Genomic DNA, 27,615 nt, shown 5'->3' with positions numbered 1-27,615 from the left:
TTCGTAAATTCGTAGCGTTTCACTCTCGGAACGTACTGACCTCACAAAGGCAATCAAGCACCCAAGCTAACTGGCTAAAGTTGGCTAGCTACTTCCAGACATAAATGAGAGAACTCCTCACTCTGACCATTTTACTCGCCCTAGCAGTGCTGGTTAGGCTGTTTTCATGTTATCTAGATCGTTGGTGACTAACATGTCATACTCAACGGATGTTGCGCGTTCGTAAATTCATTATTCTGCGCTCTGGCACACAGACAAGCGGTCTGAAATCGTAGTTGATAGCAAGAGTGAATTTACGAACGCAACCGAAGTAGATTTCCAGAACGAATTTACAAACTCAACCCTAGATAAAAAAAATAAAAAATGAAGGTCGGTGGTCATACCCGCTTTCACTTGCTAGTTGAAACTCGGACATTTCCAAATTGCCGAATAATTGAACGCCGCACGTGTATAACGACAACCAGTTAGTAAGGAAGACATTTTCAAGTTTTCTAAATCTGACAAGAACATGAGCGCGGCATTATATGGTTGTGTCACGTCCGAAGCGTCATACGTCATCATCACCTGGTATTGTTACGTCAACACGTTGTGTCGAATCGAAGTGCTGTACCAGACAGTGAATATTAATTTCAGGGTTAGCCAACACACCATTTTGAATCTGTGCTCAGAAGCTAGCTAGCTAGCTTATCGTAGCATTTCCAGTGTGCTAGTAGTGCTGCTAGAGAGAAGAAATCAAGCTCTAGCAATGTCAATGTGGACGGGACTGCACATGACAGCGCGTGCCGCTCATGGAATTCATGTTTCCTCGCGATTTATCCATAAACACACGCGACTCTGCACCCGTTGGTCCCGAAACATCAGCACTGGTAGACCCGTGCAAAATGATTTCTTCAAAGGTGAGATAATCAACTTTTCTTCACTGTTGCTTTTGTGTCCTACCCAGTGGCGATTGTTTGGCATTGTTGGTGGGGCTACAAAAAAATGGTTGGATGCATGCCAGAAAAGCCACAACACAACATTAAACAATACATTAATTGCACTATAACGGTGACAGACGGTGCCCACAAACTGTTGGGGCTATATAAAGCTGTCCCAACAGCAGTTCCAACATCTTACCACTACTACACCTGGCTTTCAGCGAAATAGTTCATTCAGACTCATTTACTGCCTTTAAAAAAATCATAGCTGACTTGCTTAAACAAATGTGGTTTCTACTGACAATCGAGATGTACAAACGATGGCGTAAGGGGACGATAAGAGGCCACCCGTAATTTCGATTAAGACATTAATGAGCGAGCGACTACAGACGTAGTCAATATAACTTTGTACAGCGATATAATTCAGAACATGGGCCGTTTTCAGTGTACTCCCTGTACAACAAGTAAGAACCCCAGGATAAATAAAGGGGCATATAAACAGACAATGAAAGTTCTTATAATATTCAATGATTACATTTCTCTAAAACAGGTTATAGGCTACATGTGCACCACCAAGTTAGAATACCTGCATTGTTTGCTGTTTGGGGTTTTAGGCTGGGTTTCTGTACTGCATTTTGTGACATCAGCTGATGTAAGAAGGGCTTTATAAATACATTTGATTGAACAGTAGGTGAAAATAGACCCAAATGCACATTGAACGCAGATTGGGTCTTTGTGTGTCCAAAAATATATTTCATGTAACACTTTGATGCATTAAATAAACTTTTAATTTGACACATCAAATAACACTATTCCATTATAGAATGTTGTGTATGATGAATTTGCATGTGCCAGCACTACTATCAGTAGCACTGTCAAAGCTGTACAAAAAAAGTTGGCAAACAAGCACACACCTGCCACAAAAGATGTTTACAATATTGCGTTGGTGAAAATAGACTAAATTTATTAGTGAGGCACATGGGCTACTAACAGCTTACTACACAACATACACTTTATTACTTTCTTAGCTACAGTATACATATCTCCCTTGCATAGACATTTTTGGACTCACCTTGTGAAGGTGGCGTGGCGGTCCATTGTGGGCAAATTTTGTCATCAGTCTGGCATTCTCTGGATTTATGGTGGGAACTCGGAGGGGGAAAAAAGCCACTCCATTGAATAGCAGGCTAACATTGTTGAATTTGCGATTTCCAACTTGTTGTGTAATCTTTATGTCCAATGGCCGATGAGCACCGATACATTTTATCTATAATTTCTCTTCATATGACAATGATTAAAAAGGATTTGCCAGTAGATTGTTGACTTGATTCATGATGATGACTGCTAGCTAAGACTTTGAAAGTAAGTTGTTGACATCAGTCCAATCAAAGCTACTGTACATATAATGTGATTTGGTGTCATTTTATCTGTGGCCAATGACCTTGAGCCTTCTTGGAAGGGCACTTGTAATATAACTCTGGAGCCAAAGGGCTGACATTTTGGATGTCTACCCTTACTAAGGACTTAAACTTGGCAATGACATACAGATCCCATGAGTGACAGAACAGTGAGCCAATCACGGCGCAATGCTCCTATTTTCTGCTGGCTTGCCCCACCACCACAGAAAGCACTGAGCTAGGCTGAAACACCTGCATTTTGAAGCTGCTTTACTCAAGAAAACAAAAAAAGAGACCATGTGTGTATGCAGCTTTATTAACTGAATGATATATATTTTTGTACATTGTTTGCAAACTGATATGTGACACATATTAATGCAAAACAGGCAACCCCCCAAAAAATTATAAAATATATATGGGGCTCAAAACAGGAGGGACTCAATGACGGGTTGCCACGGGTTAGCTAACTTACCAAAGTAGTTTATGACATTTCATATTCCTCTATAGAAATTGATGATAAGCTACTACATGCATTTTGATTGTTGAAGTTTTGTGCCGTTTGCTATAATATACTTTTTGTTGACATTGTGTTGAAGTAACTCCCTTACATCATTTTTGTATGGTAAACCCTGTATTTGAAATTATATCTGAAAGGTAAAAATAACGGTCTGTAACATGTTGAAATTCTTCTTGTAGTTGGTGTGAATGTCATGTATTATCATAAAGTACCGCTGTGGCCAGATATGAGAATTAAGTGACTTTCGTAGTTACAACCAGATAACTAGAATGACAAATTTAGAGTGCCTTACGTCCTAATAGAAATAACAATATATTTCTCAACACAGATCTCGAGAACCAGTTCAAAGCGTTCAGGGAGAAAGCGGTAGACGCCATGCCTGGCAGTGACTGGACTCCGTTTGAGAAGAACCGCTCACTCCCCCCTGAGAGGGCGGACATCGTGATCGTAGGAGGTGGCGTGGTGGGCTGGTCCATCGCCTATTGGCTGAAGCAGAAAGAGATGATTCGGGACGGGGTGCGGGTGCTGGTGGTTGAGAGGGACCCCACTGTGAGTGGCCTAGGCTGTGTCACGTGACCTCACTCGCGTCCACTGAATACATTTGAAGCTCAAGCAATGTTCCATTAATCTCTCCTGTCTCTGTGTGCACTTGTTCACTTCCCTTCACTGGATTTAAAGGAAATTACTGGTATAAGAATATGGTGGAAACTCCCTGTATCCATGCCTCTATCAATCCAATGCTTTTAGATTTGTGGGAGGTAGTAAACAAGTGCACATTTCAGTAGAAAATGACATTATTGAGATGCACCCTCAGGCTTGGGGCTGTCCTAATGGAAAATAACGTTTCAGAGACCATATCACCTTTCCTTGATGACCAAGTATAAACGAAGAGACTGGACTCTTAAGTCATCTTAGATCAGATGCTAGTCAAATCATTAAAGGACTGCTACACTAACACAGTAGTGCACGGACTGAATCTAGGTGTTAATCTGTATCTTCTATCTCCCTGTCTCCAGTACTCCCAGGCCTCCACGGTGCTGTCTGCTGGGGGGATTCGACAGCAGTTCTCCTTGCCAGAGAACATCCACCTGTCCATGGCCTCGGCTGACTTCATGAGGAACATCAATGTAGGTCACTGACACTGACCACCAGCTAGTATCAGCCATTAGGTCACTGTGACCACCATCTAGTATCAGCCATTAGGTCACTGTGACCACCAGCTAGTGTCAGCCATTAGGTCACTGTGACCACCAGCTAGTATCAGCCATTAGGTCACTGTGACCACCAGCTAGTGTCAGCCATTAGGTCACTGTGACCACCAGCTAGTATCAGCCATTAGGTCACTGTGACCACCAGCTAGTGTCAGCCATTAGGTCACTGTGACCACCAGCTAGTATCAGCCATTAGGTCACTGTGACCACCAGCTAGTGTCAGCCATTAGGTCACTGTGACCACCAGCTAGTATCAGCCATTAGGTCACTGTGACCACCAGCTAGTGTCAGCCATTAGGTCACTGTGACCACCAGCTAGTGTCAGCCATTAGGTCACTGTGACCACCAGCTAGTGTCAGCCATTAGGTCACTGTGACCACCAGCTAGTATCAGCCATTAGGTCACTGTGACCACCAGCTAGTGTCAGCCATTAGGTCACTGTGACTACCAGCTAGTGTCAGCCATTAGGTCACTGTGACCACCAGCTAGTATCAGCCATTAGGTCACTGTGACCACCAGCTAGTATCAGCCATTAGGTCACTGTGACCACCAGCTAGTGTCAGCCATTAGGTCACTGTGACTACCAGCTAGTGTCAGCCATTAGGTCACTGTGACTACCAGCTAGTGTGAGGTTATTTACTCATAATACAGTTGACTATTTCCCTGTCAATATATGGCCAAGCTGCAGTCAACATGTACTATTTGTATCTATTATTGGATCCCCATTAGCTGCTTCCTGAATACACAGACATTTGTTTTTGTTCTTAATTTAAGGTTTGTGTTTTTAAGCATAAGGTTAGGGATAGTTAAACATTTTTTTAGGGCGATATTGTGGTACTTCTGTCTTTGCAGCTTGGCATGATAGTGACAACTAATACATTTGTTTATGGCATTCCATAGACCTGTTGAAGTGTTTTAAAAAAAAATGTTTGTGTAAAGTGATTGACAGTTTGTCGTGCCTTCTCAGGAACACTTGAGTGTGCTGAATGACGACCCCGTGGACCTGCAGTTTAACCACTCCGGATATCTCTTTCTGGCCAGTGAAAAAGTGGCTCATATCATGGAAGAAAACTACAACACCCAAAGGTAAACACTTGTACCCTACACTTATGCACCATACACACAAATATCCCATCATGCAAATATTTAAATGGACCCTGATGCTGTTTTTTGACAAATGCTATTCATTTTAATTCCAAATCAGATATGCTGGAGCAAAGGTCGCTCTTCTTTCACCCACACAACTAAAGGAGAAATGTCCATGGATCAACACTGATGGAGTAGTGCTGGCTTCATATGGTGAGTACAGCTCTTCGTTATTATGAGTGACAGACGAGATAGTATTACCTGAAATGATTAAGGTGGCATAATCTGGGTCCATGCAACAATAAGACAATGAACATTGTCTTCTTTAAAGCAAATGGAGCATATGCAGTCTTGGTACAATGACTGAGATCCAATAAGCAATATATTCAACATTTCTGAACAGTTGTAATATACACGCAGTGGCCAGCTTAATAGGTACACCCAACTAGTACTAGGTCGGATCCACCTTTGCCTCCAGAACAGCTGTAATTCTTCGGGGTGTGGATTCTAGGAGGTGTCGGAAACGTTCAAACTTTGCTCAGTTGTTATCAAGTGACCTAACGTGTGCCAGGAAAACATTCCCCACACCATTATACCACCTCCACCAGCCTGTACATTTGACAGCAGACAGGTAGGGACTCTGCCATCAGCATGACGCAACAGGAACCGGGATTCGTCAGACCAGGCAATATTTTTCCACTCCTCAATTGTCCATTGTTGGTGGAGCCGCTTCTTCTTGTTTTTAGCTGATAGGAGTTTATCCCGGGTGTTGGTTGTTTGCTGCTGTGGCCCATCTGTGACAAGGACCGACAAGTTGTGCGTTCCCGAGATGCCGTTCTGCACACCACTGTTGTACTTAGCTGTTATTTCCCTGTTAGCTTGCACGATTCTTGCCATTCTCCTTCGACCTCTCATCAACAAGCTGTTTTCGCCCCCACAGGACTGCCGCTGACTGGATGTCACTTGTTTGTCGCGCCATTCTTGGTAAACCCTGGACACTGTCGTGCATGAGAAGCCCAGGAGGCCCGGCTGTTTGAGATACTGGAACCGGTGCGCATGTCACGACGATCACGCCATGCTCAAAGTTGCTTAGGTCACTCGTGTTGCCCATTCTAACGTTCAATCAAACAGTAACTGAATGCCTCTATCTGCTTTATTTAGCAAACCACGGCCATGTGACTCAGTCTGTAGGAGCGAACCATTTGTGAACGGGGTGGTGTACCTAATAAACTGGCCACTGAGTGTATAGCCAGTGTGTTGTATGCCCTGTCTTCGTCAATGTATCTCTAAATTCAGTACTGTTACCCAGTTAAGCATGCTTTCAGTGCAGCAGTCCAGACACATGTCTGTCAAATAATTCACTGATTAACCTTTTACACTCATACCTGTATACTTGTTGAAAATGTCAGATTTGGACACTGATAAGTGCCTAAATTGTAACGCAGAGCTCAGGGTCTCTGCTTCACAGCTCTGTATGGGTTTTGACTGACAGTCATTCTGAACTTGAGCACTGCCAGCAACAAGAAGTTGCCCCCATGCAAATGTTTTGTCTGAGTGAGGAAATGCTGTAAATTACGAGGACTCTATGTATTTTGAAAGATGAGACGTTGAGGATTATGAAATACCGCTTTGATGTCATACAAGCAAGACAAACACCCGAGTCCAAATGAAACATTTCCATATCATAAAACTCATGTAATATAGTGTCAACGTTTATGATCACTATGTTTGATGTTCAGTTACAAGATGACATGGCTTTATACCCTGGGTTGTCCTGAACATAATGAGCCTGTTGTATTGTGAAGGAAATTTGCTGCTGACCACGTATTGGAATACACTCATGACTCATTTCTATGCGCACCAAAATGATCTGAATTGCCTTGTGAAAGCCTAACGCTATGATTGTATTTTATAATTTAGCTAGTCATGTTGACAATAGAAAAAGCTTTCAAATGATGCCCACCTGACTCAGATTGGGATTTATAATGGCTGTTTTTGGACTGCGTAAAAAAAAAAAAAAAATCCAACCGTAATTGTGTAAAGGCAAACAAAACAACCACAATGGCACAGCTAGGAGACCAACAAAAAGCCCCTTATAGTTTGCTGCGAGAAGTACAGTAAATGTAAAATGCACATCAAATCAAGTGTAATGTTTGGATTCAGTCTTGTCAACTGTTTTCACTTTTAGTCTAACTGTTCCCTTTAAATTGCTAATATGGTTATGCATTCCATATTTCTAATGCAAGAAACATTTAAATTTATCCCTATCCATATAGGCCAATTCCCACGAGTGTAAGGGGGTAAGCTACTGGAACACTAGGGAGTATGTATTGCATAACTTTTCCAGTAATGTTGATCTTATCAGTGGAACAATATAATAAAATAAAATCAATATTTAACCAGGTAGGCCAGTTGAAAACAGGTTCTCATTTACAACTGCGACCTGGCCAAGATAAAGCAAAGCAGTGCGACAAAAACAACAACACAGTTACACAAACGTTCAGTCAATAACACAATAGAAAAATCTCTATACAGTGTGTGCAAATGAAGTAAGGAGGTAAGGCAATAAATAGGCCATAGTGGCGAAGTAATTACAATTTAGCAATTACCACTGGAGTGATAGATGTGCAGATGAGGATGTGCAAGTAGAAATACTGGGGTGCAAAAGAGCAGGAAAAACAAATATGGGATGAGGTAGGTGGTTGGATGGGCTATTTACAGATGGGCTGTGTACAGCTGCAGCGATCAGTAAGCTGTTCTGACAGCTGATGCTTATAGTTAGTGAGGAAGATACAGTGGGGCAAAAAAGTATTTAGTCAGCCACTAATTGTGCAAGTTCTCCCACTTAAAAAGATGAGAGGCCTGTCATTTTCATCATAGGTACACTTCAACTATGACAGACAAAATGAGGAAAGAAAATCTGGGAAATCACATTGTAGGATTTTTAATGAATTTATTTGCAAATTATGGTGGAAAATAAGTATTTGGTCACCTACAAACAAGCAAGATTTCTGGCTCTCACAGACCTGTAACTTCTTCTTTAAGAGGCTCCTCTGTCCTCCACTCGTTACCTGTATTAATGGCACCTGTTTGAACTTGTTATCAGTATAAAAGACACCTGTCCACAACCTCAAACAGTCACACTCCAAACTCCACTATGGCCAAGACCAAAGAGCTGTCAAAGGACACCAGAAACAAAATTGTAGACCTGCACCAGGCTGGGAAGACTGAATCTGCAATAGGTAAGCAGCTTGGTTTGAAGAAATCAACTGTGGGAGCAATTCTTAGGAAATGGAAGACATACAAGACAACTGATAATCTCCCTCGATCTGGGGCTCCACGCAAGATCTCACTCCGTGGGATCAAAATGATCACAAGAACGGTGAGCAAAAATCCCAGAACCACACGGGGGGACCTAGTGAATGACCTGCAGAGAGCTGGGACCAAAGTAACAAAGCCTACCATCAGTAACACACTACGCCGCCAGGGACTCAAATCCTGCAGTGCCAGACGTGTCCCCCTGCTTAAGCCAGTACATGTCCAGGCCCGTCTGAAGTTTGCTAGAGAGCATTTGGATGATCCAGAAGAAGATTGGGAGAATGTCATATGGTCAGATGAAACCAAAATATAACTTTTTGGTAAAAACTCAACTCGTCGTGTTTGGAGGACAAAGAATGCTGAGTTGCATCCAAAGAACACCATACCTACTGTGAAGCATGGGGGTGGAAACATCATGCTTTGGGGCTGTTTTTCTGCAAAGGGACCAGGACGACTGATCCGTGTAAAGGAAAGAATGAATGGGGCCATGTATCGTGAGATTTTGAGTGAAAACCTCCTTCCATCAGCAAGGGCATTGAAGATGAAACGTGGCTGGGTCTTTCAGCATGACAATGATCCCAAACACATCGCCCGGGCAACGAAGGAGTGGCTTCGTAAGAAGCATTTCAAGGTCCTGGAGTGGCCTAGCCAGTCTCCAGATCTCAACCCCATAGAAAATCTTTGGAGGGAGTTGAAAGTCCGTGTTGCCCAGCAACAGCCCCAAAACATCACTGCTCTAGAGGAGATCTGCATGGAGGAATGGGCCAAAATACCAGCAACAGTGTGTGAAAACCTTGTGAAGACTTACAGAAAACGTTTGACCTCTGTCATTGCCAACAAAGGGTATATAACAAAGTATTGAGATAAGTATTTGGTCAATAACAAAAGTTTATTTTCCACCATAATTTGCCAATAAATTCATTAAAAATCCTACAATGTGATTTTCTGGATTTTTTTCCCTCATTTTGTCTGTCATAGTTGAAGTGTACCTATGATGAAAATTACAGGCCTCATCTTTTTAAGTGGGAGAACTTGCACAATTGGTGGCTGACAATACTTTTTGGCCCCACTGTGTCTCCAATTTCAGTGATTTATTATTATTATTATTATAATTATAATTATTATTTTTTGCAATTCGTTCCAGTCATTGGCAGCAGAGAACTGGAAGAAAAGGTGGCCAAATTGAGTGTTGGCTTTGGGGATGACCAGTGAAATATACCTGCTGGAGCGTGTGCTACGGGTTGGTGTTGCTATGGTGACCAGTGAGCTGAGATAAGGTGGAGCTTTACCTAGCAAAGACTTATAGGTGACCTGGAGCCAGTGAGTTTGGTGACGAATATGTAGCGAGGACCAGCCAACGAGAGCATACAGGTCGCAGTGGTGGGTAGTATATGGGGCTTTGGTGACAAACAGATGGCACTGTGATAGACGGCATCTAATTTGCTGAGTAGAGTGTTGGAGGCTATTTTGTAAATGACATTGCCGAAGTCAAGGATCGGTAGGATAGTCAGTTTTACGAGGGTATGTTTGGCAGCATGAGTGAAGGAGGCTTTGTTGCAAAATAGGAAGCAGATTCTAGATTTAATTTTGGATTGGAGATGCTTAATATGAGTCTGGAAGGAGAGTTTAGTCTAGCCAGACACCTAGAATATGTGGACAACTGTAAATACCTAAGTCAGAACCGTCCAGAGTAGTGATGCTGTGCGGGCAGCGATCAGTTAAAGAGCAAGCATTTCGTTTTACTAGCATTTAAGAGCAGTTGGAAGCCACAGAAGGAGTGTTGTATGGCATTGAAGCTCGTTTGGAGATTAGTTAACAGTGTCCAAAGAAGGGCCAGATGTGTACAGAATGGTGTCGTCTGCGTAGAGGTGGATCAAAGAATCACACGCAGCAAGAGCAACATCATTGATATATACAGAGAAAAGAGTCGGCCCGAGAATTGAACCCTGTGGCACCCCCATAGACTGCCAGAGGTCCGTACAACAGGGCCTCCGATTTGACATACTGAACTCTATCTGAGAAGTAGTTGGTGAACGAGGCGAGGCAGTCATTTGAGAAACCAAGGCTGTTGAGTCTGCTGATAAGAATGCGGTGATTGACAGAGTCGAAAGCCTTGGACAGGTCGATGAAGATGGCTGCACAGTACTGTCTTTTATCGATGGCGGTTATGATATCGTTTAGGACCTTGAGCGTGGCTGAGGTGTACCCGTGACCAGCTCGGAAACCGGATTGTATAGCGGAGAAGGTACGGTGGGATTCGAAATGGTCGGTGATCTGTTTGTTCACTTGGCTTTCGAAGACTTTAGAAAGGCAGGGCAGGATGGATATAGGTCTGTAACAGTTTAGGTCTAGAGTGTCTCCCCCTTTTTGAAGTGCGCTTTCCAATCTTTAGGAATCTCAGACGATACGAAAGAGAGGTTGAACAGACTAGTAATAGGGGTTGCAACAATGGCGGCGGATAATTTTTGGAAGAGAGGGTCAAGATTGTCTAGCCCAGCTGATTTGTAGGGATCCAGATTTTGCAGATCTATCAGAATATCAGCTGTCTGGATTTGGGTGTAGGAGAAGTGGGGGGACTTGGGCCAGTTGCTGCGGGGGGTGCAGAGCTGTTGGTTGGGGTAGTAAAGTGGAAAGCATGGCCAGCCGTAGAGAAATGCTTATTGAAATTCTCGATTATCGTGGATTTATCGGTGGTGACAGTGTTTCCTAGCCTCAGTGCAGTGGGCAGCTGGGAGGAGGTGCTCTTATTCTCCATGGACTTTACAGTGTCCCATAACTTTTTCGAATTAGTGCTGCGGGATGCAAATTTCTTTTTGAAAAAGCTAGCCTTTGCTTTCCTAACTGACTGTGTATATTGGTTCCTGACTTCCCTGAAAAGTTGCATATCGCGGGGACTATTCGATGCTAGTGCAGTACGCCACAGGATGTTTTTGTGCTGGTCGAGGGCAGTCAGGTCTGGAGTGAACCAAGGGCTATATCTGTTCTTAGTTCTACATTTTTTGAAAGGGGAATGCTTATTTAAGATGGAGAGGAAAACACTTAAAGGACAACCAGTCATCCTCTACTGCTGGGATGAGGTCAATATCCTTTCAGGAAACCCGGGCCAAGTCGATTAGAAAGGCCTGCTCGCAGAAGTGTTTTTGGGAGCATTTGACAGTGATGAGGGGTGGTCGTTTGACCGCGGACCCATAACAGACGCAGGCAATGAGGCAGTGATCGCTGAGATCCTGGTTGAAAACAGCGGAGGTGTATTTAGAGGGCAAGTTGGTCAGGATGATATCTATGAGGGTGCCCATGTTTATGGATTTGGGGTTGTACCTGGTAGGTTCCTTGATAATTTGTGTGAGATTGAGGGCATCTAGCTTAGATTGTAGGACGGCCGGGGTGTTAAGCATATCCCAGTTTAGGTCACCTAACAGTACGAACTCTGAAGATAGATGGGGGGCAATCAATTCACATATGGTGTCCAGGGCACAGCTGGGAGCTGAGGGGGGTCTATAACAAGTGGCAACAGTGATGGACTTTTAAAAGTAGAAGCTCGAACTGTTTGGACATAGACCTGGATATTATGACAGAACTCTGCAAGCTATCTCTACAGTAGATTGCAACTCCGCCCCCTTTTAGCAGTTCTATCTTGACGGAAAATGTTGTAATAGGGGATGGGAATTTGTGGTGGCCTTCCTAAGCCAGGATTCAGACACGGCTAGGATATCAGGGTTGGCGGAGTGTGCTAAAGCAGTGAATAAAGCAAACTTAGGGAGGAGGCTTCTGATGTTAACATGCATGATGAACCCAATGCTTTTACGGTTACAGAAGTCAACAAATGAGAGCGCCTGGGGACACACAGGGCCTGGGTTAACCTCTACATCACCAGAGGAACAGAGGAGGAGTAGGATGAGGGTACGGCTAAATGCTATAACTGTTCGTCTAGTGCGTTGGGAACAGAGAATAAAGGAGCAGATTTCTGGTAGGTTGTGAGTACAGTGGAGGTAAACCTAGGTATTGAGTGACGATGAGAGAGGTTGCATCTCTGGAGGCGCCAGTTAAGCTAGTGTGGGTGGTGGGACAACGGAGGTATCTGAGGCATGTAGCGCAGGACTAGGGGCTCCGCAGTCAAATAAAACAATGAGAGCTACCCTAAACAACAGTATAAAAGGCATATTGACATTAGAGAGAGGCATAAAGCAATCACCGGTGTTGATTGGGAGAGCTAAAACAACAACGGGTAAATGGCGATGAATGGGCAGAGAGCTACACACAGGGCCTGAGTTCGAGGCTGGGGCCGACCGATAAACAAGATCCTGTTAGTGTCCTCACACACTGCTCGTGGAAAAAAGCAATCCATCAATAAATTGCAACCTTACAGACACGCCCCATGATTTTGCTGGCTAGAAACAATTAAATGTCTTCCTTTCTGGGTTAAGCATAAACTGTCTCTTCTCCCAAATGACCTCTACTTTGACAACGTCAACTCCTCCCTTTGCCCTTTTTACACCCAGGGCTGGAGAACGAGGGCTGGTTCGACCCCTGGATGCTGTTGAACGCTTTCAGACGGAAGGCCATCTCCATGGGGGTCTACCAGTGCTTTGGAGAAGTCACAGGTTTGTGCTTGTGCCAACATCACAGCATTGTGGAACAGACAAGCCATGAACACACTACAGAGCCAAGCTAAACCAATCTATCCAAGCTGTATATTGATGATTTTGGCGATGCTGTGTTTCAGGTTTTAGGTACACCACAAACACAATGACTACTGCAGAAGGAGACAAGGTGGATTTCAGGAGAATCAAATATGCTAATGTAGGGATGACTCCTGATTTGCGCAAGGACATTTTTCACTAAACATTAACTCCAATTCAGTTGCCGTGTTTCCCTTGATCTCCTGTGTTTTGAGAGCAAACGAATTGTGTGCAGATCAGAAACTAATTTCTGAATCAACATCTAAAGATTAACACCTAGATCGTCACTTCAGTTAATCAACACAGGGTTGAATGAAAAAAAACTGAGTAGGGCAAAACATTTTGCAACAGTAAACATCATCCCCCACGAATGATGCCGGATCTCTCTGGCATGACACATCATTCACCCAAGTTTGTGACTAATGGACAAACAGAGACTGATCCACAGTCCCCTCCCCCATTTCATCATAGGGGACAACAATCTGTATTTTACAATAATTTGGACACGTTCAAGTAATTCCGCACCATTTCAAAATGCCCCTACTGAACACAACCCAGCTCACAGTAGCTAGGGCCTCTCCACCGTTATGGTCCCTTGCTAATTGTCTGTCCCTGGTGTCTTGAGTAGGTCCAGATGCCCAACAGTCTGGAGTACCAGCCTGTGGAGTGTGCCATCGTGGTGAACGCTGCAGGGGCCCTCTCCGGTAAGGTGGCAGAGATGGTGGGCATCGGGCTCGGCCCGAAAGACACCATCGCTGGAATCCCGCTACCCGTGGAGCCCAGGAAAAGGTGCGTTGAATAGAGGACCACCCCCTGATGTACTGCATTTGTCAGAACAAATCATTTACACCATGTTGCTGACAGCTAGCTTTCTTTCAGCCCTTATTGGTATCGGTCATAACGCTGATATAATATTCACAGGCCACTCCGGGGAGAAATGCTAACTGTATTAGGTCTCTGCATATTATGTGTTTGTGGTACTGTCTAATATATCAGTGTATTTGTTGTGGGTCTTCGTCTAGGTTCATCTATGTGGTCCACTGTCCAAACGGGCCAGGGCTGGACACTCCCTTCCTCGTAGACTACTCTGGAGTGTACTTCAGACGAGAGGGGCTGGGAGGAAACTACATTGCTGGGATGTCACCAGAAGAGGTGAGGAAGAGGATTGCCCTATTCCTCTAACTTAATTTTGTAACCCTGAGTCACCTGACGAGGTCGCTTTTCCAAAAATGATCTAGATTCTAAATTAGGGTAACCTCGAATAATGGTTAAATAAACAGCATTCAGTAAACTCAAATGGGAGAAAATGTTTTGAGTCAGAACTCAACCAATTTAGTTTTTGGTTGGGGGATTTCTCCTTTCTCCTGTCTTTGCTCTGAACTCGCCCCAAGAGTCTGGGAAGCGGTCTTCATTATTTGCAACCCCATCAGGAAGAGGAGCCAGAGACCAATAACCTGGAGGTGGACCACCAGTTCTTCCAGAAGATCTGGCCTCATTTGGCCCACCGGGTCCCTGCCTTTGAGTGCCTCAAGGTAAATTGATGTGACATTGCAACCATAAAATTACATAGTAATATGGGTCATAATGGTTGCAACCTTCCTCGCCTCAAACTAGGTTGTGTTCGGTAGGCACCAAATGTTATAAACAGGGGGGGACAATCCATATGCTCTAATTAACTTTCCCTTTTCATTGGGAGAGTCAGTTGATAAATCTATTGCTACTGTTTCTGCGTTTGTCCTTTGTGCTGCTTTCGAATTAGCTCCATATCCTTGCCGATAACGTCTATCCCTCAAATTTTAACACTCGTCTCTTTTCACTCCTTTCAGGTGACGAGCGCATGGGCCGGCTTCTACGACTACAACACCTTTGACCAGAACGGCATCGTGGGCATGCACCCGCTGGTCAACAACATGTTCTTTGCCACAGGCTTCAGCGGGCACGGGCTGCAGCACTCGCCGGCAGTGGGTCGCGCCATGGCCGAACTCATCCTGGACGGGGGCTTCAAGACCCTGGACCTGAGCGCCTTCAGCTTCAAACGCATCATGACCAATGAACCCATGTTAGAGAGGAACATTGTCTGAGAGGGAGAGTTAGACATTTTTACGAAGGGAGGAAAGGGGAATGCCATGTCCCATTCTACAGCCTTGTGGGAAATATGGTCTCGAAATGAGTTTGCCAAAGTTTCTGGTAAGGTGAATGGTGTCCTATTAATTTCTTCACTAAAGTGCATGAGGGAGTAACCGCACATTTCACAAGCTCAATTCAGTGGTCTACCGGTGAGATCAGATGGCAGCGGCCTCAGCCAAAGTGCTTTGCACTTGAACACAGTCACCCATCGCTTGGCAGTGCTCAGAACTCCGACCGCAAGAATGAAAAAATGGGATGCGTCAGAAATGCATCTCAGGAACGAGTGAGGGACTTTGTGGGATGAGGAAGAGAAGAGGATAGAAGAAAGAGCCCTGACAGCAAACATGGACTTCTGAATTAAGCATGGAATTTAGGATGCCCAATATCTAACCTACTGTACAAAGAATAAGGTACTGACATACAATGCGTTAGCACAATTAGAAAGGGTTTTAGTTGGATTTGGGTTTTAGGGTTTTAGTTGTATTGAATGACTTGATTATGCATCTTTATTTATTTAACCATTTTAACGAGACATGTCACTTTACTCTTGATCACGTAAGCATTCAACTGTATTTGTATAAAAAAAAAAGTGAAGTCGGAAGTTTACATATACCATAGCCAAATACATTTAAACTCAGTTTTTCACAATTCCTGACATTTAATCCTCGTAAAAAATTCCGTCTTAGGTCAGTTAGGATCACCACTTTATTTTAAGAATGTGAAATGTCAGAATAATAGGAGAGTGAATTACTTCAGCTTTTATTTATTTCATCACATTCCCAGTGGGTCAGAAGTTTACATGCACTCAATTAGTATTTGATAGCGTTGCCTTTTAAATTGTTTAACTTGGGTCAAACATTTCGGGTAGCCTTCCACAATAAGTTGGGTGAATTTTGGCCCATTCCTCCTGACAGGGCTGGTGTAACTGAGTCAGGTTTGTAGGCCTCCTTGCTCGCACACGCTTTTTCAGTTCTTCCCACAAATTTTCTATAGAATTGAGGTCAGGGCTTTGTGATGGCCACTCCAATACCTTGACTTTGTTGTCCTTAAGCCATTTTGTCACAACTTTGGAAGTATGCTTGGGGTCATTGTCCATTTGGAAGACCCATTTGTGACCAAGCTTTAACTTCCTGACTGATGTCTTGAGATGTTGCTTCAATATATCTACATAATTTCCCTGCCTCATGATGCCATCTATTCTGTGAAGTGCACCAGTCCCTCATGCAGCAAAGGACCCCCACAACATGATGCTGCCACCCCCCCTGCTTCACGGTTGGGATGGTGTTCTTTGGCTTGCAAGCCACCCCTTTTTCCTCCAAACATAACGATGGTCATTATGACTAAACAGTTCTATTTTTGTTTCATCCGACTAGAGGACATTTCTCCAAAAAATATGATCTTTGTCCCCATGTGCAGTTGCAAACCGTAGTCTGGCTTTTTTATGGCGGTTTTGGAACAGTGGCTTCTTCCTTGCTCAGCGGCCTTTCAGGTTATGACGATATAGGACTTGTTTTACTGTGGATATAGATAATTCTGTACCTGTTTCCTCCAGCATCTTCACAAGGTCCTTTGCTGTTGTTCTGGGATTGATTTGCACTTTTTCGCACCAAAGTACGTTCAACTCTAGGAGACAGAACGCGTTTCCTTCCTGAGCGGTATGACGGCTGCGTGGTCCCATGGTGTTTATACTTGCGTACTATTGTTTGTACAGATGAACGTGGTACCTTCAGGCGTTTGGAAATTGCTCCCAAGGATGAACCAGACTTGTGGAGGTCTACAATTTTTTGTCTGAGGTCTTTGCTAATTTCTTTAGATTTTCCCATGATGTCAAGCAAAGAGGCACTGAGATTGACAGTAGGCCTTGAAATACATCCACAGGTACACCTTCAATTGACTTAAATTATGTAAATTAGCCTATCGGAAGCTTCTAAAGCCATGACATAATTTTCTGGAATTTTCCAAGCTGTTTAAAGGCACAGGTAACTTAGTGTATGTAAACTTCTGCCCCACTGGAAATGTAATACAGTGAAATAATCTGTTTAAACAATTGTTGGAAAATTACTTGTCCTCACCTACTTGCCAAAACTATATTTTGTTAGCGAGACATTTGTGGAGAGGTTGAAAAATTTGTTTTAGTGACTCCAACATAAGTGTATGTAAACTTCTGACTTCAACTGCACATGATGCAGTAAAGTGTTTGTATAAAAAAAGTTAACGCTTGTGATCAATAGTAAAATGAACTAGTTTAGACACCCATGGCTTCAATTACAAAATCTATGTGCAATGGCATATCAATTTACCTCATTGCCGCCCACCAAAATTAGCCTACATTTAGGCTATTGTTTGTATTTCACACTGTTGGGGTAAAAATGTGTAATGCTTGTATAGATGTCAACCCCAGTTCATGTTATCGTCACCAATCAACTGCATTAGTTAAACGACTACCACCCCCGATTTCTATATGCTAGTTATTCTACCAGCTTATACGAACGGGAAATGGCATTTAGCAGACATTTTTGTAAACCTGAAAAGGACAACTTCTAAATCAAATCAGATTTTAGTAACCACCTTGTGGGCCTGTTTATAACATAATCATGATGGGTTTGACAAATATCCACTTTGTTAGATCAGCTTTTTGAATGTGCGACAGTGGGCGTCCCATCACCCCCCACGGTCTGCGTCCTATGTATGGTTGTTTTCTTCAGTGTGTGAATCTCCTATGTGATGTACATTGCTTATTTTACAGGCCAAATTTCACTGCAATTTATTTCATGAATATGTAAAATGACTGCCTTGTTTGAATGTTTAGCCAAAGAGTTTTTATTTTCAGCACATACTGGGGAAAAAGCCCACCAATTCCCATACATTGAAAGTCATAATGTAAATGTGACATGTAAACCGATAGACAAAATGTAACATGGCAGCTTCCACTCAAGCTCTAATTGGAGTAGATCAACACTTCTCCAAAACAATATCATTAACTCTATCATTTCTTCTTCTTTATCAGCATATCCAATACAGATGGCGCTTTGTGTTTTCTACCTTCAAAAGCAAGAGAAAGAGTTAGTCCATTACTATAAATTCAAACCATAGCAAATAGGGGTGTGATGTTATAATTTTTTACAAATAATGCTACAACTGTAAATAGATGACATGCATCTTTCTAATTATTTGCCACTGATAAAGCGCTCCGCACCTCACTGTCATTATTAGTTGGGAAAATGGCAGTGAGACATGAAAGCGACAGCAGCTAAGTCTTGTATGGTAATACTTTAGTTAAATGAGAAGGTGATGAAATCCAAACTTTGAAGGGGAATTGAGCTACAGTAGCAGTACTGGTGCAATGCTGAAAGGGAGGCACCGTGAGACCCATCCCGTTGCTGGCAGCAGTGGGATAAGGGACGGAGTGAAAAAAATCAATGATTGCAGCCATTGTCAATGGTAGAGGATGTCTGCTTCAATACCCTAATGGCATATCTAGAACCAGACTACAAGATGCCATGTCGAAAAACCACCACGAACCTGATGGAGAAATTGTACAACGATTGCTCTCAAACACCATTGTTGGACGTCTATGAACACGCTGCAACGAGTCATCATATTGATGAGAAGTGTGACATGAAGTCCCATGTACTGAGAACATGGAGGAGAGGCACAAAGAGAACCTAAAACTGCATTTATACCATTGTTACTGAATGAATGGGGGACAGCAGTAAGGGGAGTGACGTTGGGTAGGTAGCCAGGACTGCGTTTAGATTTTTTTTATATACGCTTTAACGATAAATGGAAGTTTAAAAGCTAAGAAAGTGTACATTTGTCACATCCCTAATTGCAAACAATGAGCTCCAATGAATCATTCCATCAAGGATATAGCAGTACATATTTATTATGTTTATTTGGACAAGGAACAGCTAATCTGCAGTCCCTGTCCTAAATACCGACAATTTGTCCTTTCATCAACAGTAACGTTAGTTAACATTTAACATTTAAGTAATTTAGCAGACGCTCTTATCCAGAGCGACTGACAATTAGTTGTCAGTACTAGCGATTTAAGTAATTTGTAAGGCATTCAGGGTGATATTCTGACTTGATCCATGTGCACAACTTGGACTTTCGCATATCATTTATTGATATCATTGGGAGATTTGCATGCAAGTTTGAGCATGCAGATCCAAAGTCAGAATATGGCGCTCTGTGTTATCCTATACTATGGTTAAGGTTAGGGGAGGGGAAGCTGATCCTATAGCTGTACCTAGGGGAAACAAACCTTTCTCCTTCTTGCTGGGTGACTCATCACTGGAATGTGGGGATCTCTTTGCATAGGCTGCCTTCATCCTCTGGATGTTCTTCTTGCTGATCACCTCGTGCTCCACTATGGGCCGCGGGTAGTCCTTACCTACGATGCACCCTGCTGCCTCCTGGACGCTGCGGGGAGCCTTCCACGGCTCGTAGATGTACTGAGCTGGGTACTTCTTCAAGTGGGGCAGGTATTTCCTACAACACAGATGATTGTGATTGGTTAGAACTCGAAGGGGGGGGGGGGGGGTCTTTCCTACAATGCACAGGTTCATGAATGGTTGTGGTTAACAATAGATATTGTATCATAAATCGCACTCACAGCGTTAAAATAATTGTTGCAAATGTATGGTCTGTTTACATATTTTAGGGTTACGGCTGGTGTACATTTTTTATAATGACTTTTAGGGTGACTAGAATTCCATTACACTTTCTGATACACACATGCCTTTTTATTTTTCTGCATAAGTAAAAGCAGGAAATTCATCACCTATGCCTCTACTCTCATTCATTCCAATTAGACTGGTTTTGGATTTCTCCCTGACCAAGATGGCTGCCATTTTTGCCCCATTATAGAACTGAGAGCTTATGACATAGCCCCTTTTAGTAATTGAAAAATATCTATTACCAGTTTAGGATTCAGAATAGAGGTTGACCGATTAATCGGAATGGCCGATTAATTAGGGCCGGTTTCAAGTTTTCATAACAATCGGTAATCGGCATTTTTGGACACCGATCATGGACGATTACATTGCACTCCACGAGGAGACTGCGTGGCAGGCTGACTACCTGTTATGCGAGTGCAGCAAGAAGCCATGGTAAGGTGCTAGCTAGCATTTAAACGTGTCTTATAAAAAACAATCAATCTTAACATAATCACTAGTTAACTACACATGGTTGATATTACTAGTTTATCTAGCTTGTCCTGTGTTGCATATAATCGATGCGGTGCCTGTTAATTTATCATTGAATCACAGCCTACTTCGCCATACGGGTGATGTAACAAGCGCATTCGTGAAAAAAGTACTGTTGTTGCACCAATGTGTACTTAACCATCAACAACTTTCTTAAAATCAATACACAAGTATATATTTTTAAACCTGCATATTTAGTTCATATTGCCTGCTAACATGAATTTATTTTAACTCAATTGTCACTTCTCTTGCGTTCTGTTCAACAGAGTCAGGGTATATGCAGCAGTTTGGGCCGCCTGGCTCGTTGCGAACTGTGTGAAGACCATTTCTTCCTAACAAAAACAGCCAACTTCGCCAAACGGGGGATGATTTAACAAAAGCGCATTTGTGAAAAAAGCACAATGGTTGCACGAATGTACCTAACCATAAACATCAATGCCTTTCTTAAAATCAATACACAGAAGTATATATTTTTAGACCTGCATATTTAGTTAAAAGAAATTCATGTTAGCAGGCAATATTAAACTAGGGAAAATGTGTCACTTCTCTTGCGTTCATTGCACGCAGAGTCGGGGTATATGGAACAGTTTGAGCCGCATGGCTCGTTGCGAACTAATTTGCCAGAATTTTACGTAATTATGACAACATTGAAGGTTGTGCAATGTAACAGCAATATTTAGACTTAGGGGTGCCATCCGTTAGATAAAATACGTAACGGTTCCGTATTTCACTGAAAGAATAAACATTTTGTTTTCGAAATGATAGTTTCCGAATTTGACCATATGAATGACCTAAGGCTCGTATTTGTGTGTTATTATAATTAAGTCTATGATTTGATAGAGCAGTCTGACTGAGCGGTGGTAGGCAGCAGCAGGCTCGTAAGCATTCATTCAAACAGCACTTTACTGCGTTTGCCAGCAGCTCTTCGCTGTGCTTCAAGCATTGCGCTGTTTATGACTTCAAGCCTATCAACTCCCGAGATTAGGGTGGCAATACTAAAGTACCTATTAGAACATCCAATAGTCAAAGGTATATGAAATACAAATGGTATAGAGAGAAGTAGTCCTATAATAACTACAACCTAAAACTTCTTACCTGGGAATATTTAAGACTCATGTTAAAAGGAACCACCAGCTTTCATATGTTCTCATGTTCTGAGCAAGGAACTTAAACGTTAGCTTTTATTTACATGGCACATATTGCACTTTTACTTTCTTCTCCAACACTTAGTTTTGCATTAATTAAACCAAATTGAACATGTTTAATTATTTGAGACTAAATTGATTTTATTGATGTATTATATTAAGTTAAAATGGTGTTCATTGTTCATTCAGTATTGTCATTATTACAAATATAAATAACTCGGCCGATTTAATTGGTATCCGCTTTTTTTGGTCCTCCAATAATCGGTATCGGCATTAAATCATAATCGGTCGACCTCTAATTCAGATCAACACATTTATTTGTGTGACAGCAAAACAATTGGATGCTATGGTATTACAAGGTAATAAATCTTAACATTCTGGCTTTGGTAAGGGTTAATGTTCTTACTTGATGTAGTCTCCGTTTTTGTCAGTTTTCTTCCCAAAGGCGATGGGCGAGTAGACCCTGAAGAACTGGTGAAAGAAAGTACTAGCAGAGAGCCACTGCCAGTTCCCAGCATTCAGGGACCAGTCTCTATCCAATAAGAGTTCCTCAAATACCTGTGAGGCAAACAAGGTCCAATGAGAATCAACTCAATAATACAGTGGTCAGAACTAAGTTCATCTAAATATTCTGAAATGGTGTCAAAACCTTGTATCAGGCCTATTGATTCCAACGTTTTCAGATCAATGCATTCAAAAGAGGATGAGAGAAAAATACTACTTTCAAGTATTGAGTTGCTCCTCTAATCTCAGCATTTAGCCTCATTCTGTGACTCCTTACCAAACATTACCATTTTGATTTGGTTATTGTGCTTTTCATTAGACTTATGAGGAATGGTTGAGCATATATAGGGATTGTGCCCCAAATGGCACCCTATACCCTACTCAGTTACTGGCCCAACGCTCTTAACCGCTAGGCAAGGGAATAGGAGACTACTTCATTTATGGCAAACGCTGAAAATGGTTGTCTAACAATCATCAACAACCAACTTGACAGAGCTTGAAAACATTTTTTTTTTAAGAATAATGGGAAAATGCTGCACAATCCAGGTGTCCAAAGCTATTAGACTTACCCAGAAAGACTCACAGCTGTAATCGCTGCCAAAGGTGCTTCTGCAAAGCATTGATTCAGGAGTGTGAATACTTATGTAAATTAGATATCTGTATTTATTTTTTCAATAAATTTTTAAAAAACAGTTCTTTATCATTATGGCATAGTGTGTGTAGATGGGTGAGTATCATTAACCCATTTAAAATTCAGGCTGTAACAAAATGTGGAAAAGTCAAGGGGTATGAATACTTTTTGAAGGCACTGTATCTGTTGTATGGTGAACTTGGGTTTCAATATTTGTGTAAATCTGGCTTTAATTGCCCGTGCTTACCCAGCCACTGCTGTCACTGAATTGCACCTAATAGCCTACAGTAAGTTTCAAACTCTACAAAACATGTCTGCCAAATACTTCGACCATTATCTCTTATTGTCTGATGTTGATCATTAGAGAATGATATGAACTGTTGAAATGACAATTATCAATTGAAAGTTAAAACCATTTGAGACGCACACTAGTAACATGTTGATTGCCAGTAAAAACTAAAGTTAAAGCTTTCAGACGGCAGTGTGAACTTTAAAACAAATTATTTAAATTATTAAATTAATTTTCTATAAATTATTAATATTTCACTGTAATAACCTTGTCCTTACAGAGCATAACAAAGAGAGAGTACTTGAGTTGGATGGTTGTGCTGAGATTAATGGATGGGGCAGGAGCCAGGTTTAATTAATGGATGCAGGAGCCAGGTTTAAAAATCGATCCTCTATTGAGCAGGACTAATCGTGTCACTTTATTCCATTAAACCATTCAACTCGGTACGAGACACGAGAGAGAAAAGTCCCTCAGCTTGAAAAGTTGGAGTGGTAGTACTAAGACGTAACAAACTAGGCACAAATTGGCTCTCTTAGTGAGACAGGATAACTTCTGCAAGGTTTCATGTTCTGAATTATAATTATGATGTAAGCAATGCATGATTGTTGAAAAGCTCTTGTTTGAGCAGAACATCTGACGGCATGGCCATCAGGCCCTAACTGTAGATACACTTCGGTTTCACAAAGGTTCTTAGACTGTACAGTACATAGTCCTACTCACTGTGGTTTCTTCTTCTATGCAAATTAGACTCCAGAAGAGAGAAATGCTGTATTTCATAGACAAATGATACCATCTAACTCATTATTGGAATAATTATTTGCGGTACACTGTGTTTTCAACAACCACAGTGGACAATATGATCAATATTTCATATGGCCTATCATCATTTCAGACCAAGTGTCCTACAGTAACGATGAATGAATTAAAGATGGATGAAGAATGTGTTGCCCTTGGTGATACATTTCAATTAACAGTAGCTGGATATGTATGACACTTACTGCAGTGCCAGGCCATATTCATGTCACCAAACAGGAAGTGAATGATTATATCCATGAACATGAATATTATTTAAAGATGGAATGGATGTGGTGGTTTCACCATTAAGGATTCCAGCTTTAATGTTCAGGTTTGACTAATGGCAATGATTGGTGGGCTAGGCTGGGACATTCAACTAGATCATCCATGCTCTGCAGTGAGGACCTTGTCAATAAAGGGGTCAGACTTGTTGATCAATCTTTTTAAATGTCATTACACACCTTGAAAATTGTAAATGTACTAACAGCAATAAGAGTAGATAGTCTTTTTTTTCCTTTTCTTGTGAAGTATTGTATTTGCCTCAGTGAAAAGCATTTTAAATGACCAGATGTCTTGTATTTACAGCATACATAATGGGGGTTCAATTATTATTTATTGTACTATTGCAGTACAGTTGTGATGGCTAAAGCCATGCTAAAGAATAATGCAGCTAAAACCCACTTGGGGTTATCCCGTAGAGGTCAATAAATAACAATAATCCATAACGGCAAGGTATGGTAGTCCATACCCTCTGGCCCTCCTCCCAGCTGATCCAAAGGTCTCCTCTGGTCAGGAAGCAGGCCACGGCGTGCCGGGCCAGGTGGTGGATCCAGCCCTCTTGCCTCAGCTGGGTCATGATGGCATCGATGAAGGGGAAACCAGTCCTGGCCTGCAGAGCAACACACGCACACATTGAGTGGATTGATAAACAACAATGTCATGCTTTACTATAGCATCAGATTAAGTGAAATTCTATTCTTCAGAGGTTTATGGTCTGGTTCCCAGACACAGATTGAACCTATTCCCCTGGACTAAAAAGCATGATCACTGGAAAATCTCCATTATTTGCTTTTTAGTCTAGGAGTAGACTTAATCTCTGACTGGAAAACTGGCCCGATGTGTTAGGAGCTCTACAGGCCTACCTCTGCCCATGCAGCCAGATACTCAGAGTTGCTGTCCCAGTCCACCTGTGTACACACCGGGTTTCCCTCCATCTTGTCAAAGTTGGGGATGCCCAGGCCGGCTGTGTAGAAGAACTCTCTCCACAGCAGCTGGCCATGCAGCGAGACGGGAGGCTGGGAGTGCTTCTTCTACAAATCCCACACAGGTAAGACGTCAGACATCACTTTCCATTTTCCACAATATGACTTCCCATTCTTGTACATGACCAAACTCTGCAAAACACTTACCCATCAATGGAAGTTGATTGATAGGCTTGAAGAGACTCACCCCTTGGTAGACGTCGGTTAGACTCCACCAGAAGGTGCGTACTGACAGGCAGCCAAATGTCATATAAGGGCTGAGGACGGTGGTGCTGGGGCTCAGGGAGTTTGGGGACGTCTGTGGTTTCTCAAAGTCACACACCCATTCCTGGTTGACACCAAATTACAAAAATAAATTAAACAAGGAATTACATTTAACCAACTCCCCCATTGACATCAATGAATGATTGATATGTCTAAATACTGACCAATGTGTTAGAAGGAAAATAGTTTTTTCATCTTCCACTTCCACCCACTTGTCATTGCTCATCTACCAGTAATCAAGATGTGTGCCAAAAGACATGAGTACCTTTCTCTCCATGTGTTGGTCCAGTCTCCGCAGAGCCTCTTGCTCTCCACCGGGGAACAGCTCCTCAGTCAAAGACTCTGGATCCTGATACAACTTCTCTAACGTGGAGATGCCATAGTTTTCCTCATGTTTCTCTGAGCACGGAGTCTTTACATCTAGTTGAATGTGAGGAAGAAAGGCAGAAAAGTTAGGCCAATAAAGTGTTATCTGTATAGGGCTAAAAAAATGTATGTTTCTTACAGAAATCTGAAAATAATTTGCATAAGCATGGTAGCAATTGAAAGGGAAGAGTTTGGAGATCATGGGGAAATGATTAGACCAAAGTAGATGACAACAGTTGACCTAATACAAGACTGAATCCAAACATTACACTGTTGATTTTATGTGCATTTTACATTTAATGTACTTTTCACCACATTTGTTGATAACGAAATCTGAAATACTCTGGATACATTCAGTAACATGATAAAAATATTCCTTGAAAATGTGGGGTAGGTGCAACATAACAAAAATAATTACACAGGTTTGAGTGAGGATGAACTGGTGTCCCCAAGTGGCCACACACCTCTCCAAAGTGTAAACAGTTCCTAAGTCATTTCAATGCACTTTTATGACTCAAAGAAGTCTTCAACTATAAAGTTTTTATTTATTTAGCTCTCCTAGCTGTGCCGTTGAGGAACTAGAGCAAGTATACTTGTAGTTAACACAACCCTGTATCCCCGCTATATCACACAATTACTGTTGTTTACACAATCCAAAAACAGCCCATTATAAATTGCAATCTGGATCAGGTGGGCATCATTTGAAAGCTTGTTCTAATGCCATCATGACTAGCTAAGTTATAAAAGGCTTTCACAAGGAAATTCTTAGAAACCGATCATAATTTGTGCGCATTGAAAGGAGTCGAGTGCATGTTCCCGCAGCACATTTTCTTCACAATAGACAAACAGGCTCATTCTGTTCAGAACAACCCAGGGTATTTTTTTCCTTTATTTAACTAGCCAAGTCCAAGAACAAATTCTTATTTTCAATGACAGCCTAGGAACAGTGGGTTAACTGCCTTGTTCAGGGGCAGAACGACAGATTTTTACCTTGTCAGCTCGGGGATTCAACCTTTCGGTTACTAGTCCAACGCTCTAACCACTAGGCTATGACACCATGTCATCTTGTAACTATACATCAAACAGATCATAATTGTTGACACTGTATATGACATGAGCTTTATGATATGGAAATGTGAAGTGCACATTTGGACTTGCTTGTATGACATCAAAGCGGTATTTAATATAATCCTCAAGGTCATCTTTCAAAATACATAGAGTCCTCTTAGTTACAGCATTTCCCTCACTCAGACAAACACAAATGAGCAAATGTTGCCCAATTAGCGGGAAGGATGGGGGCAACTTCTTGTCGCTTATCAGTGTCCAAATCTGTAATTTTTAACCCTTATACACTCTTCCTCACAAAGTTAAAAGCATTGGATTGGTTTTGCCCTAAGCATAGGCTAGAGGAAGTTTCCACCATATTTCTTACACATTTTAAATCCATGAAGGGAAGTGAACAAGTGCACGCTTAGGTCGTAAAGGTAGAGAATCGGGACATGGCAAATATATTGACATGGGAGAACCATTCCAAAAGACCTTTCGGTCTTACCCTTCATGTCATCACTCGTTGGAGCGGGGATAGGCCTTTTGGGGGGACCGATACTACTGACAAGGGTCTGCAGCCGATTGTAAGTCAGGGGAGCCTTTCCGTTGTTCTCTTCAATTATCCTACAAGAATGACAGGGCAGGGATACAGATCATTAGTGCTGCATCCAAGATAGTCTTGCAACTTGAGTGATGGTGTTCATTTGATGTAATCAGACATTTTTCAATTAAGAGTGTCATCATGCATTTCTTTCTAAGATGTCTGTCTCCATATAAAAATAATCACATTTCATTTGATTCTTATTGTGTTTCATCAATTTCTAAGTTAGCAATAAGCTTTCTCTGCACC

General features: G+C 42.1%; 2 protein-coding genes across 5 annotated transcripts in view; one reads left to right on the top strand and one right to left on the bottom strand.

Moving 5' to 3' along the window:
* Positions 1–18,054, top strand: foxred1 (FAD-dependent oxidoreductase domain containing 1). 2 transcript variants are annotated; one of them, XM_071336584.1, is made up of 11 exons: positions 1–896; positions 3,160–3,380; positions 3,848–3,958; positions 5,010–5,128; positions 5,247–5,341; positions 12,946–13,047; positions 13,170–13,246; positions 13,754–13,914; positions 14,148–14,277; positions 14,517–14,657; positions 14,952–18,054. In XM_071336584.1, the coding sequence occupies exons 1-11, from the start codon at positions 746–748 to the stop codon at positions 15,204–15,206; spliced, it is 1,563 nt and encodes a 520-aa protein (XP_071192685.1). In that variant the 5' UTR covers positions 1–745; the 3' UTR covers positions 15,207–18,054. The 2 variants fall into 2 exon arrangements, with proteins under 2 accessions (XP_071192685.1, XP_071192694.1); XM_071336593.1 differs by having other exon boundaries at positions 516–896; positions 14,556–14,657.
* Positions 18,049–27,615, bottom strand: part of cry5 (cryptochrome circadian regulator 5) — a 22,404-nt gene continuing 12,837 nt past the window's right edge. For 2 of the 3 annotated variants that reach the window (XM_071336531.1, XM_071336517.1), the window contains exons 4-11: positions 27,271–27,389; positions 25,618–25,772; positions 25,276–25,416; positions 24,969–25,136; positions 24,575–24,715; positions 22,014–22,165; positions 19,505–19,746; positions 18,049–18,294 (exon numbers count right to left, since the gene is read on the bottom strand). In XM_071336531.1, the coding sequence (XP_071192632.1) occupies positions 18,239–18,294; positions 19,505–19,746; positions 22,014–22,165; positions 24,575–24,715; positions 24,969–25,136; positions 25,276–25,416; positions 25,618–25,772; positions 27,271–27,389 (1,174 nt within the window). In that variant the 3' untranslated portion in view covers positions 18,049–18,238. The remainder of the gene's footprint in view (positions 18,295–19,504; positions 19,747–22,013; positions 22,166–24,574; positions 24,716–24,968; positions 25,137–25,275; positions 25,417–25,617; positions 25,773–27,270; positions 27,390–27,615) is intronic. The other variant, XM_071336525.1, reaches the window with a different exon arrangement.

The sequence above is a fragment of the Salvelinus alpinus genome, chromosome 1 (assembly GCF_045679555.1).
Source record: "Salvelinus alpinus chromosome 1, SLU_Salpinus.1, whole genome shotgun sequence".
Lineage (NCBI taxonomy): Eukaryota > Metazoa > Chordata > Actinopteri > Salmoniformes > Salmonidae > Salvelinus > Salvelinus alpinus.
Note: the sequence above shows the minus strand (reverse complement) of the source record. Positions and strands in the feature narration are given on the sequence as shown.

What these genes read in the sequence shown, in the direction of transcription:
- foxred1 (XM_071336584.1), top strand. Translation starts at nt 746, where the DNA reads ATGTCAATGTGGACGGGACTGCACATGACAGCGCGTGCCGCTCATGGA. An exon ending in TGGTTGAGAGGGACCCCACT is followed by an intron (nt 3,381 to 3,847) that starts GTGAGTGGCCTA and finishes CCCTGTCTCCAG; the next exon opens with TACTCCCAGGCCTCCACGGT. An exon ending in GGAGAATCAAATATGCTAAT is followed by an intron (nt 13,247 to 13,753) that starts GTAGGGATGACT and finishes TGTCTTGAGTAG; the next exon opens with GTCCAGATGCCCAACAGTCT.